Below are 13,286 nucleotides of genomic sequence, written 5' to 3' on the forward strand. Positions count from 1 at the left end.
TCTGATGGGTGACAGAAGAATAGGAGAACACTCCTTTTAATAGAGTCTTCACAAAATTCCCATTCTAATATGGAAAAACCCAATTATAAAACTGATACCAAGTGCCCACCCACTAGCTTGGACAGCATTTTAGAGAAATCAAATGTGGAATTGAGTCACCTACTGCCGTGACTTTCTTTAGCACTGCGGAAATTCACAACTGCTCCTCAGAAGTGATTAATTTGAACATTATGATATCCACACCGGCAGGAAACAATAGTTAAAAATCTATGAAAGCTTTTTTTTTTTTTCAGATGTGGGTTTTGTCTCCTGTGCTTATGTAAATTATAGTTCCATGAAAGCAAAAACACAAGAATGTTCAGCATTGCCAAAGTTCCTGAGAAAACAGAGTGACAGGCTGCAAGCTGGCTTCCCCGTGGATTCAAAGCAGGACCTTTCTCAAAGAAAGTTGGTAACACCGCAGGGGTCTGTTGAGCAGCCAGACAGAGTTGTGGAGTGGTGCCTGTAGAAGCTGTTACACTGAATTACATACAGCTGCTGCCTTTGGAGAGCTATCAAGGACTCGGGACACAGTCAAGGACTGTGATCCCACCTCGGCCAAGTGCAAGTACACCAGTGTGCAGATAAGGGTCAGGCCCTCAGAGTGCAAACATTGCCTGCGATGTCGCATCCCACCCATTCCCTTCTAAGCAGAAAGGAGTGGATGCAAAAAAAGTGACCAAAATGGTATTAACTCAGAAATTCTCTAACATGGAGTCTCCAATTCATGTTGAACGTCCACTAGAGCTTTCTCTGGCCACAGAAGTTTCCTTTTTCAGAGTTGCACACCTTGGCAGAGCAAGTGGTAGCCTTTCAGATTTGTTTTAGGTCCCCAGTGTTGACTTTTAAGCTTTCCTCCTGCTATGCCTTAAATCCTGCTACACCCCAAAGATCTTCTCCAAAAGCTTGAGCCTTCTGCTGGTCACTCTGGCTAGAGGACGAGTGTAATCCCTCTGGAAACTGTCCTGGAAAGAGAAAACATTGGATTGCAATTGGCTGTTTTTTCCCTAGCATTTGCCTACCGGCAAGGGATTCATCTGGCGGAGCGCGGCTCGGCTGCCTGCACGCCAAGGGGAGCGGAGGAGGACCTGCCTGCTGCTCCTGCCTTGCTGCCTCCTTGCAGCACCAGCTCTGGGTTGGGGCGGATGCTCCCTGCCTTTTATTTGAAGTTGTCCTCACGTAATTTAGTGTGGGAAATATGCATCCCATTAGGCAGCTACAGCTTTCACACGGGCCCCAGGGAATACCTAGAAAAGCCAGAGACCCTCCCTTGGCAAGTTAAAGCTGGCAGCAGGCTACATTAAGATCAACAGATGCACAAATGTGTGTCATGGGGATGGATGGCACACGAGCCAGGCAGTGTCATCTTTCAAGGTACTGGCTGGTTAGAGAAGGGCTAAAATCATTGATTTGTGATCGACAGCCTGCGATTCCCTGAAAAGCAATGAAGAGACTTCTGTGATAGGTATGTCGTCCTTGAGGAAACAGCTTTTTGCTCAAGCAAAGCAATGGGTGTGCTGCTCTCTATTTCTTCAACCAGTAAAGCCCCGCAGCAAGAGCTAGAACAATTAGATTGAAACATAAATCCCTGAAGGAAGTAAACTACGTGTAACATTTGTGGGACACTTGGTTTCTCAGATGGTTGAAAAAATGATTTTACATGATTTAAAAGGAAAGAATTCACAAGCATCTTTGATTTAGCCAGGGTTGTGCGAGGAATATGATAACAAGCCATGGGGAGAGTGGGGCAAGGGGCTCTTCATGACATCCAGGAGTTTCTACTGCTTCTTTGTTTTAAGGAAAATATGTTCATTAGAAATCCTGTTTTGGCCAGTAACTGCTACGCTCTGTCTTTGCAAGGATTTTACAAAATCTGATCTACTTAGCAGGGTCTCTAGGGCCTCTTCACCTAAGGAATGATGTCTCAATGCATCTGCCATGCTCATTAAGTGAAAACAATTGGGGCGTAAATCATATGCAGGATATATAATCAGGACCTTTCCATATATGAGACGTAATTATGTTCACTGGACAGTGAGCAGATTAGGTAACAACTTCCCATGCCTATAGCCCAAAAGGACAAGATCTGTATTTTTGTTATTAGTTGAAAATCAGAATGGCAGAGCTTCCAGAGCTGCTCCCTGAGCCTGTGGTTCTGCCTCACAGCAGTGCCAGCACTATCTCTACATCTCCCAATTTCTATTTGATTGCTCAGTGAGATCCATCTCATGCTGTTGTTGCTCCAGGGCAAGCAGGTCCACTAGAAGCTGTATTCAATTTACAGTGAATCAGAAACCACCAGAAGTGAAATTGGCAGAGAAATAACTTGCCATGAGTAGCAGTGGATCAGGCACAGAAGCGAGTGGCACCAGTTATGGCTTCTCTTTGGAGAGTTTAGGCTCAATTCCAGCATTTAGAGGAAATTAGTATTTGCTGCCATCCCAGCAAAAAGACCATCTCTTTTATATAATCATTAAACATTTAGTTTTGATATTTTAAAAGTCTTCATTTTGATGACCAGCTGTGGCAATGTATTTTCACAAGTATGTTGTCATACATGTGTGAAATCACCACTTTATTTTCTTTCCTCATGTCCAGGTATCTGATCTCCCTCTGTTCCTCTCTTTAATCTCTCTTTTAGAAACACAGGCCAAAATAGAGTAGGAAGGAAGCACTGGTTTTTCAACCTTGGCTCAAAAAACGTGAAAAAAATTGTAACAAATTCAGTAGCCAAATTGCAGTAGGTAGAAAGGTGACTGCGTGAGTCCACTTCTCTCCCAGGTGGCAAACCCACAAGCCTCAAAAGACCAGTGGGGTGCCACCAATGCTATGTCTGGTCTTTCTGAGGCTTTTTGTTCCCTTTTAAGTTTTCTGGCTGGAAAAATAAAGTAATAAAAAAAAAAGAGAAAATGAAGAACTGAAACCCAGGATTTGTAATAAAGGTCCCAAAGCTCAAAGGTAGTGAGTGCAATAGCCCATAGAAATATCCCCTACACTGCCACCGGGAAACCTGAGCAGGGAAACTCGCTGTGGTCAGCCTGGGGCAGAACCATACATCAGCAAATCTTATATCCCCGTACTTCACATCACTTCGCTACAGACTAAAGGATGAGCAGAGTAAGGAAGGGGGCAGAGAGCTCCATCAGCCAGGGACACCGCCAGCACCAGGACAGCACACCAGCCAGGGGTGCCTGGTTTGGGGTCACACCTTTTGAGTGATAGGGTTGTAAGATTCCAGCCCAGAACAGGTATTTGGAAAAGGCGAACACACAAAACTCCCAATACACTTCTGTGATCCCTTACAGGCAGTTCCCTCTGGCTCCTTTGAAAATCCTCATCTAATGTCCTGTACATTTTTGGTTTACGTATAAATACTTCGGTATATATTGTCTTTTAATGCACCTATTTTGATGGTGGGTTGATCAACTGAAAATGCTGTGCAAACATCCAATTTCCAGATTGGTATTTTAACCTGGTAAGCATTAAACCTCCAGGTCTTCTGAGTTCTCATGAGATAATTTGCATCCCACTGTAGTGTTTCCAAGAAACTCTGTACAGTTTGGGGTTTTTTAATGTAGGAAAAAAAAGATTCCCTGTGGAAGAAAAACACCAAGATAATGTATCAGCTTGTTGTACATTTGCTCTATAGGTTGACCAAGATGTAAGAGCTCGCAAAGACCGCAAATGAAGAGATGCTATTGATGAGTTTCATTTTCCAGAGATAACATGGCTTGGAGTATTTTTTTTTTTTTCCTTTTAGATTAAGAAGATATATGCCAGTTGTGGCGGGTTGACCTTAGCTGGATGCCAGGTGCTCACCAAGCTGCTCTATCTCTCCCCTCCTCAGCAGAACGGGGGGTGGGGGTGGGGGGGGGTGGGAGGGAATAAGATGAAGAAAAAAAAAATACAACTTGTGGGTCAAGATAAATGCAGTTTAACAAAGCAATAGCAAAAGTTGTGGACATGGAAGTGAAGGAAAACAGAAGATGGTATTCTCTACTTCCCATCAACAGGCAATGTTTGGCTGCTTCCTGGGAAGCAGGGCTTCAGTTCTGTGTCCCCTCCCAAGATCTTGCCCACCTCCAGCCTGGGGAGGCAGGGGAAGGTTGGAGGGACAGCCGTGATGCTGTGCGAGCACTACTCAGCACCAGCCAGAGCACTGGTGTGCTATCACCACCTTTCTAGCTACCGATCCAAGCACAGCCCTGTGAGGGCTGCTATGGGGCTCAGCCAGACCTAATACACTAGCGCAGAAATAAAGGAAAATAGGGTCATTCTAATTCCTCCCCAAAAGGGTCAACCACAGCATAGTAATAGCAAGATTGCCTGTGACAGAAATGTGTAAAATCCAGATGAACTCGGGGAACATTTTGCATGCCAGCTGGGAGAGGGCAGTGGCACCTCCTGACAGCCACATGCTCTGCTCTGCCCTAGCAGATGAACCATGGGACATCCTCAGGACTCGCATTAGCTTCTGTAGGTAATGGAGCTCCCCTTACTTCCATTAAAAATGTAATTAATTTGAAACCATTTACAATAACTAAGCAAAACTAGCAGTGCTCAGGAACCTTGAGATGGGGCAGCACACCTGAGAGGGACCTTCAGAGCTGCGAGTCACCCTTGTTTCATGCAGTAGTACAGTCACCAGAGATTTCCTGGGTTTTCTAGCAGGGAAGCCAAGCTTTCCAGGTTGCAATGATATTTAGCAAGAGCCGAGGCATCTAAAAGCAAAAAGCCCTGACAGAACATGCCAGCCATCCTGGGTGTTGCATGTATTGCATGTCACAACCAACAGTCTCCAGAAGCAAGCAGAAGAAAGAGGAATTGTCCACAAAGATCACCAGTTCTCTTTTATTTTAAGGTTTTCCTGATGCCGTTGCTGTCAATTCAGCATCCTCTTTTGTGGGCCTGACTGCTTTCACACCATGAAAGAGAAACATTGCAGAGTTCTCAGATCATAAGCCCACTCACCCTTCCTTGCTTGTCCCACTGTGAGATGATCCTGGGTGCTGGATTTCCTCAGTGCAGCATGTAGAGGAGGGTTGAAGATGCAGGACAGACAGACAGCACTAGGCATTCACTCCATGGCTGCGTTAGAGTCCTCCACCAGCCAGACCTGCATTGCAGCTTGCTTTTCATGCTGAAAAACCATCTGCAGACTGCTTGATTGAAACACGGCAATCACAGTTTCATCATGAAATTAGCACGGATATTAGTTCATACCTAGCTGCATGAGTAAGAATAGGCTGGCTCTCTTCCATAAGGGTTGGCAGGATTTTCTGTACTATGTGCAAAGTAGGCTAAGTTAGTGCTAAAACGTTTTGAAACATGGGGGAACAGACCATGAGCTAGTCCAGCCCATGAAGATGAGCTGTGTAAGTCCTGGTGTTTTTACAGCCAGCACCGCGGAGGTGCCAGTCTGGAAGCACCGGGTGTTGGTGACAGGCCAGTCTCAGCCTATGCTTCCCCACTTGTAAGGTTCTTGTTTTTCCAGATGTTTCTCCTTGTGACCCAAGGATAACCATTGCTTTCTCCATCACTCAAAAGGACCTTCATATTCTTTTCAGACAGTTGGTGTTCTACAGTCCAGTAGCCTTAGTATTTCACTTATAATAAGAAGGGATTTCTTGATGTATCCAGCATTTTATATCTCATTAACCTCATATGGGACCTCTGACAACCCCTTAAAGAGACACTCTCCTGCTGCATGCATGGCTCTTAACAGGTGGGTGGTTCCACTGGTGTCTGATTCTGAAGCTGTAACAGGATCTACAGTTTAGGAAAACTGCTTTGGAAGTCAGTGTAACTACTTAAATTTCCCCTCACTGCAAGGTTTAATTGCTTTCAGAGCCCATCTCTGGAGGGATGCTTTACATACCGCTTACCCAAGTTGGCGGTGACCAGCCTATGCACCACTATTAGGAGCATTTAAAGGAACAAGTTGGCTTCAGAGAAGGAAGCTGTTCTTGGGCAGTTTATATTCAATTTAGCTACTTGAACTTCTTCCTCCTTGTCTCCTTGGATCTCACCATTTCCTCTGACTCTGCATTTTACCTTTCTCTTCCCAGGCACAAGACAGGCATTGGCCTTCTTGGCTTACCTGAATGCAATATCTAGGAGAGAAATCTCTACAACAAAACACAGAACTTCAGATGAACCAAGGAGATCTAATATATCTGAATGCCTGCAAAGATGTCACCTACTCCTCTCAGAGTACAACCGAGAAAGAGAAACTGAGATGGGACTGTGATTTCGCCTTCGCCTGAGGTGTGGATGCACAAGACAGGGAATCCCAAGGCATGAGAAAATCTCAGCCTGGCTCAGAGCCATCACAGGCAGGGAGGGCTTCAGCAGGCACTAAAAACACTGGGGACAAGCTCCTGCAGGGGACGTCAGCTGCAGCCTGCCTGGGAGAAGGACTCGGGGACAATGCAGGTGCCCAGCAGCAGCAGGGATACAGAAACAGGGAGGGGAGGTGGCCCCCTCCTTGCCCCTGACTGGAGGGCAGCCCCAGCCTGCTCCCATCTCACCTCCCATGGACATCATGAAGCTTCTCCCAGCACCAAAGACCTTCCCCTAGGTCAGGGGTCCTTTCCAGAAAAACAGCTTTTCACCGAGACATTGGTTCCTGTTTGGTTTTGGGGTTTTTTTTTTTGTTGTTTTGGGTTTTTTTTTTCCCCCCTCTCCAAATGGGGAAATGAGCTGCTGCTACCTGTTTTTCCTTCCACAGCACTACATAGTGTATAAACTGGGAAAAACAGCTACACAGCCAGAATCATCTCATTAAGTAATATGGGGTGTTGCAAGAGCTGGAACACCCAGCGACATGAAAGTCAGGTAATTACAGACTTATTTGAGGCATGACAGGTCTGAGTATGCTTTCATATTCCAGGCAAGAAAAGCCTAGGAGTAGGGATCCCTCATCCTTCTGGTCTCCCTTCTTGTTTTTTACCAGTGTCTGGATTTACTGCATTTATCTTAGAAATGTGGGGCTCTGACCATCTATGAACAAGCTATCAAGCAGATGGCTTCTCCCACTGCAGCGTGCACAGTGCTGGGAAACGTGCCACTGACAGCCACACCATGGACAGAGGAGCAGATCTGTATCTTAAGTTCTGTTGACAAGGGGGATTTTTCTTTTGTGTAATTCAGGGACAAAGTCACCAACATATGTAATCAGTGCCCCACATGAGGGATATGAATCAGCTGTACGTTTGGCTGTTTGCCTGCCAGATAAGGCACTGTTTTAAGCTCCCATCACCAGGTCCCTGAAAAGAATTCCTTAGAGATCCTAATTTTTATCAATGGACAATTGTCACAGCACAAACAAACTAGTAGGCTGCAACAAGGCTTTTACCACCACATACCAGGTTAACTTCAATAAGTAATTAGCACACCTTGCCCCGGCACAGCCACCAATCCCCCATAAGGTTTCCACCCTGCTTCTTGCCTCTGCTGCATCGTCTCCTTGTCTCTTCTACATCCAGGGCATGCTCTCTGCTTCTTCCAGGTCCCTCTTCATCCAGTACTGCTCTTCCATACCCCTTAGAGCTATTTAACTACTTAGCAGGAACCAGCCACAGCTGCACTTTATCCACATCAGCCAACCCACCGCCCCTGAAGCCAGCCCACAGCTGTATATTATCAATGTTAATTAACCTGCCTTTATTTCTCTGTAATTCCTCTACAGATAATGATATTATCTCTAAAAATTAATGCATTTGATGTATGATAAAGAAAATCATTCACAAGACATAGACCTGTCAAGTCTCTTGTGTGGATAAATTGTAATTGCCATCCCTCATCTTCGAGACATGGGGCTGACCCTCTGTGGTGTCACCCAGCCCCACACCTGGATTCTTTCCTTGGTGACACAGCCACACGCGCACTACTTCAAAAGCAAGACTGAATTATTTATTGGGCTCCATGTGCCAAGATCAATCACAGCGATGGGTACAACTGTACCACAGTGCTGTGCCTCAAAAGCTGCTTTTCCCAGTCCTGCTGTGTCTGACCCAGAGTCAGCCCGACCTCCTGCACGAGGACCAGGGCTGCTGCCACCTTCAAAACCCTCCTGGTCCAGCCTTGGTGTTGCTTTGCCTCGCTGGTGGTTTGTCTATGGATGCTAACAGGGCGAGGCACTCATGAACCAGCGCATCCAGGGTTTGCATCCCACGCTGCCAGGCTCGGGAAGCCATTGGCAGGGCAGGGTCACCCCAAAATCCCTGCACGCTGCCCAGCATGGGGCTGCGCGGGGCAGGGAGCTTGTGCTGGTCTGCAGCAAACCTGGACTTGAGGCTGAATGGAGCAAGACAGGAGATTGCCTGGCAGCTCCAGCCAGGGGCAAGGGCCATGCTCTGCCACAGACGAGGATGCCATCATGTGGCCAAAGCTTTTTAGTCACGTCTCACTTGCTTTTCATGTTTTTATATTAAAACCTTCCTGCCCTCTTGCTCCCTTTCTACACCAGGTAGTCCACAGCTCTCCCTGACAGCTCCTTCTGGCAGGTGTATGTTGCCAAAGAGTTTTGTCCAAGCAAATCCTCGGCATCCATCTCAAAACTTGTTTAATTGGATGAAGAATATCAAAAAGAATCACCCACTCCAACATGGGTCTCAGGGCTTTATACCCAGGGGGACACTGATCAGACCAAACCTGGGCACCACGAGGGCAGGATCATTCAGATGCACAGCTTGTTGCAAATCTCATCAGTTAATTCACGGTCCATTTTATATAATGCAGGCAGATAAGCAACATGATTTATTTGCACTGAAAAAACATTCTCCCCTAGTATTACCCCTGGAGACACAAGATCTTATGCATCTAAAGAACATGTTTTATGTATATGCATTAAAATAGGTAGCATGGAAAGGATGAATCCTTAAATACAGCCAGCAACAAATACTTGTGTGAAGGCTCATCAATTTTATCCGTAGTGTTTATCAAAACCAGTTCTCTGTGCTTGTGCCAAGCTCAAAGGTACTGTGAGCCTCCTTGCCTGCAAGTCCTGAGATGAAGCAATGCCAGCTGTTTCTCCCACTTTTTAAGGCCAGTTCTGGGGGAAGCCACATTTCTGGTTTTAATTCAGGCCCCAGTGAAGAGGAGCCCAAGGTTGGGGACCCCACTTCTGAGTACTGCTCTAGACCCGAGTTTTTAGGCACTTTCTGCTGAGGTCCTCAAGTCTTGTTGCTGATTCCTCCATTCATCCAGGGAAGAGGATACAGCAGTTTCTTTTTCCTTCTCCTCCTTTTAATGGAGGAAAGCTGCTCAGCTGCTCCAGGTTGTCCTCAGAAACATTTATTGAGGTCATCTGCTGAAGTTTCCATTGCTGGGCTTTTTTCCCAGAGCTCTTCTCCCAAGGAAGGTTGAGGGGAACCATCCTTTTCCCAGAGGACAATGTTGTCGCAGACTATTCCCCATGCCGCATGTCCCTCTGCATGTGAGGCTGTTACCCCTCAAGCCTTTCCTACCAGTACCACCAGAGTCTTCTCGTCCCAGCACAGCTGGGTGTTCTTGGTTTTTGGCATCATAAGCTCCATGCTTAGAAAATAAAGCATTTAGATATTTAACAACATAAACAGAAATAACCATGATGCAAAAGATCTTGGAATAATTGAAAGGCTGAGGTAGACCAAAGAGAGACCTGGGTCTGCCCCAGTTGTCTCAGTGGGATTGCAGCAAAGAGCTGGAGGTCTGAGGCTGGCCTGTGTATTTTAGAGAATAGTTTGGGATAAACTCTGCATCCCTTAAAGAGACTCCCTTTGGTGATGGTGTCTCAAGGCTGCAAAGTGATGCCAGCGGGATTTGGTAGTTGGCAAGCTGGACTGTCATGTCAGGGAGATCAGAAGGTCTAACAAAATACCTCTAACAGGTCCCTGGAGGGCCACACAAGGCAAGTTCGGTAAATTAACAGGCAGCCATCTATGTGAAATGTAGACTGGTTTTATTGTTTTCTGAAGAAAAAGAGCAGCTTAGTCTCTAAATTTAACATCCCTCTGTTCCCCAATTTAATTTATACCTTGGATGACAAATTGAAGATGAAGCCCTTTGCAATTTTTCATGACAGAGTGTTAAATTGTGGCAAACTGGAGGGTTCTGTGATGTAAAACACAAGTATCCATTCATACAGGTGGAGTCATGCATTTCTTTGATCCTGAAAGCAAGCTAGGATTTGGTGGGACTCCAGATCCTGCAACACAAAAAGCACCTGTGCACCCACATCCTTCCTTGCTTACAAAAAGATGAGCATTATACACAGTGTTGTACAAAAGCTGCTCCCTCGGCCAATGTCAGGTGGGCTGGATTTGGGGATGTCACTTGTGTGGGTAAGGGAAATAAGTTGTTCTCTTGGCTCAATGGGAAGAAGGTCGTCAGTGAAAAAGCCCAACACCTCCACGGGAACTACTAAAGTGCTCTTACACAACAGAGTGACAGATCTGATAAGAAAATGGTCTTTGGATTTGATTGAGCTGGTGCGGTTGTCAGAGTCCTCCAGGGACTAAGTCCGTGGCAGAAAGGAAAGCAGATGCTGTAGGTGCAGGACGGGCGGCATCGGTCAGTGCAGCTGAGCCCTCGCCCATACCACACTGCTCATCTGGCTCAGGGGAGTAGGAGACTTTCAGGTCTTCTTGGTAACACTTGAAATAAGAAAGAAGGAGGTTTATGAAGTACTACAGAAAACAGCAGACTGCCAAGAATAATCTTGAGTATTTAACTGCTAAAAAAGTTCCTTTAATGAAATATTTTTAATGCTGCTCCTTTATGCACCCCTAGGTTTACGAGGGAAAGAGTAAAACTGTGAGCTGATAGTCAAGACACTTGGAAAGGGCTTAATTTCAGGTCTTTGTGGATGGATCAGGGGAGGAAAGGATACCGTGCAGGGATTTTAGTGAGATATTTCAAACCTTATAAAATGTTAGAGAGTATTCTTTCAGATTTTCTTTTCTGATTCATACTAATCAAAACAATCACAACAATCAGAACAGATTGCAGTGAAATTCCAGGAGATCTGGAATGAAACCAAAATCCATCGGCACATCTATTGTCTGCTCCAAATCCCACTGACCCAAATTTGAAGTGTTTAACTATTCAGAGGTAGATACCCATGTAAGTTACCTGACTTTCAGAGGATCTATACAATTGCAACTCCATTTGATTCAAAGATTAATTCTCTAATTTTAAAAAAGCTAGAGGGTCTTTATGCGCTGACCTGGAAGTTAAGGATTGGTCTCAGTTTGGTCTCTTTTCATTGCTTTGAGGGAAAGTTCATAGCCAAGAAACATGGCTGAACTCACTGGGAATCCTCGCACTGCATTGATCGTGATGCCCCTAAAAAAGACCTGTTGGGGATGGAGAAAGGTTAGAGCATAGGAATATACGGGCTATTTTAAGAAGAAGAAGAAAACATTGAATGAAGTCATGGTGGGATTCTGAAGAACCAAATCTTGGTTTGCTCAGAAGATAGCTCTCACTGCCGATCTTTGCTGAAGTCTGCACTGGAGAATGGAAATGTGATGGCAAAAGTCACTGGTTTGGTGTCATTGTGCTCCGTGCTCCTTATGGACCCTATCTGTATCTGCCAGCAAGAGCTACAAGAAGTACAGGGGAAAAAAATAGCCTCATGCCACTGGTGTAGAGCAGAAAGCAAGAGACCTAAAATGTCTTCCAATGTTGTCCTACCCAGCTACAGTCCCTCCTTCCCTTTGCATACATAAGCATGTGGGGATCACGCAAACCCCAGGGTACAACAAGAAGACTGTTGCTTTCACGCAGCAAATGCTCTGCCTCCCAGGGCTGGGTCCATGGGCACAGAAGACATTTGGGATGCAGAGAGGGAGTGGTGTCCTGCGGGCCAGCCCAGCCGATGTGGGCACTGTGCCACATGGACTGTTTTGCAGGCTTCAGCTTTGAGGATAGAAAGAATTTCTCTATCAAAAGGAAACTAGACTTACTCCGTACCTTGCTGAGAACTAGCTCTCACCACCTGCTTTGGGAAAAATAGTCAATAGCAGCTCATATTTTCACATTGGGTCCCTAAGGTCAAGCTTTGGGGCTCATACATATCCCAGCATTTTCTTTCATTAAGATAATGAATATCTGCAGTCAGGCTTCCTCATTCTGCTCAATATATATTTTTCAAAAATATGCTGGCACTTACAAGAGCAAAAGACCCTGCTGCTTTTAAGTGCTTGAACAGTAAAGTGGTTTCTGGAAAGCGGAGAGGGGCCCTTGTCGCTCCTGACGTTGGCTTGTCTCATGTTGACCCCCCTCCTCGCTCCAAACACTGTTGCCTGGTACGTGCAAGGGGGTGAGCAGAAACCCCTCACTCTGAGCTGAGCCTATTTATAAAGTGATGGTTGCGGGGGCTATCTCTGGTGGCCTGTTTCTCACAAAACACTCCGTTAACCACCCAGGCTAGTCACCATGGTCACTCGTCTAAACACCAGAAGTTCAGAATAGACGTGAAAACATCAGCAAAGCAAGCCCCCTTCTAGGCTTCACAAAGGCAAAGCTCCCACGGCTGCTGTAAGAAAGAATGGAAAAATCTCAGCTCCAGGACCAGAAGCCCATCTAGATTTAGTTGTCTAACCAGTATTTCCCCTGAAATATTGAGCTCTGCTAAACACCACCAGATCTTGTATCCAATAGATCCAGTGCAGGGTGCTAACTTACACGAGACAGAATCGAAATATGTTCACATAGTTTGGGATGGAGTTTGCATCCAAGTTTGCAACATGAAATTGCAAAATTGGGATATTTAGGATATTACTTGATTTATTGGGGTGTTTATTTTGTAAGGGAAGATAGAATTTTCTGGGAGGAAATTCAGATTTTGCAGTATCCATAAAGTAACAAGAGAGTGCCAAATTAAATAATGAAGTTTTATGAAGAAAAGCCCAGAGGTGTAAGTTTTTCTCATCAGAATGAACGCACCTGACCGTGGAGAAAGAAGAGGGCTATATTTACATTTTTTTAATGTACATCAAGCAGTTACTTCCAGCACTGCAAATGCTGTTCCTTTGTCCCAGAATAAAAACAACCAGACCTGGTTCTGCCATTTATCAGTTGTGTGTCTCCCAACATCCAAAAAGATTTTCCTTACGAGAGAAGGGTCAACTATTACTCAGTCAAATTGCCGGCTTTGGTCCGGGTGCCAGGCATAATAGCGGAAATACTGCAAGCAGCTCAGACCTCAACCACAAAATATAAGTGCCTGAACTAGTTGTTAATATTCAAGCAGGACAAGG

General features: G+C 45.4%; 1 protein-coding gene across 3 annotated transcripts in view; it reads right to left on the reverse strand.

Annotated features, from left to right (window-relative positions):
• Nucleotides 1-11: 11 nt before the first annotated feature.
• Nucleotides 12-13,286, reverse strand: part of SLC25A48 (solute carrier family 25 member 48) — a 34,790-nt gene continuing 21,515 nt past the window's right edge. For 2 of the 3 annotated variants that reach the window (XM_080398481.1, XM_080398479.1), the window contains 2 exons: nt 11,249-11,378; nt 10,538-10,676 (listed from right to left, as the gene is read on the reverse strand). In XM_080398481.1, coding sequence (XP_080254607.1) covers nt 11,256-11,378 — 123 coding nt within the window. In that variant the 3' untranslated portion in view covers nt 10,538-10,676; nt 11,249-11,255. Of the gene's footprint in view, nt 10,677-11,248; nt 11,379-13,286 lie in introns of all 3 variants that reach the window. The other variant, XM_080398478.1, reaches the window with a different exon arrangement.

This window comes from Falco punctatus (assembly GCF_963210335.1).
Source record: "Falco punctatus genome assembly, chromosome: 8".
NCBI classification, from domain to species: domain Eukaryota; kingdom Metazoa; phylum Chordata; class Aves; order Falconiformes; family Falconidae; genus Falco; species Falco punctatus.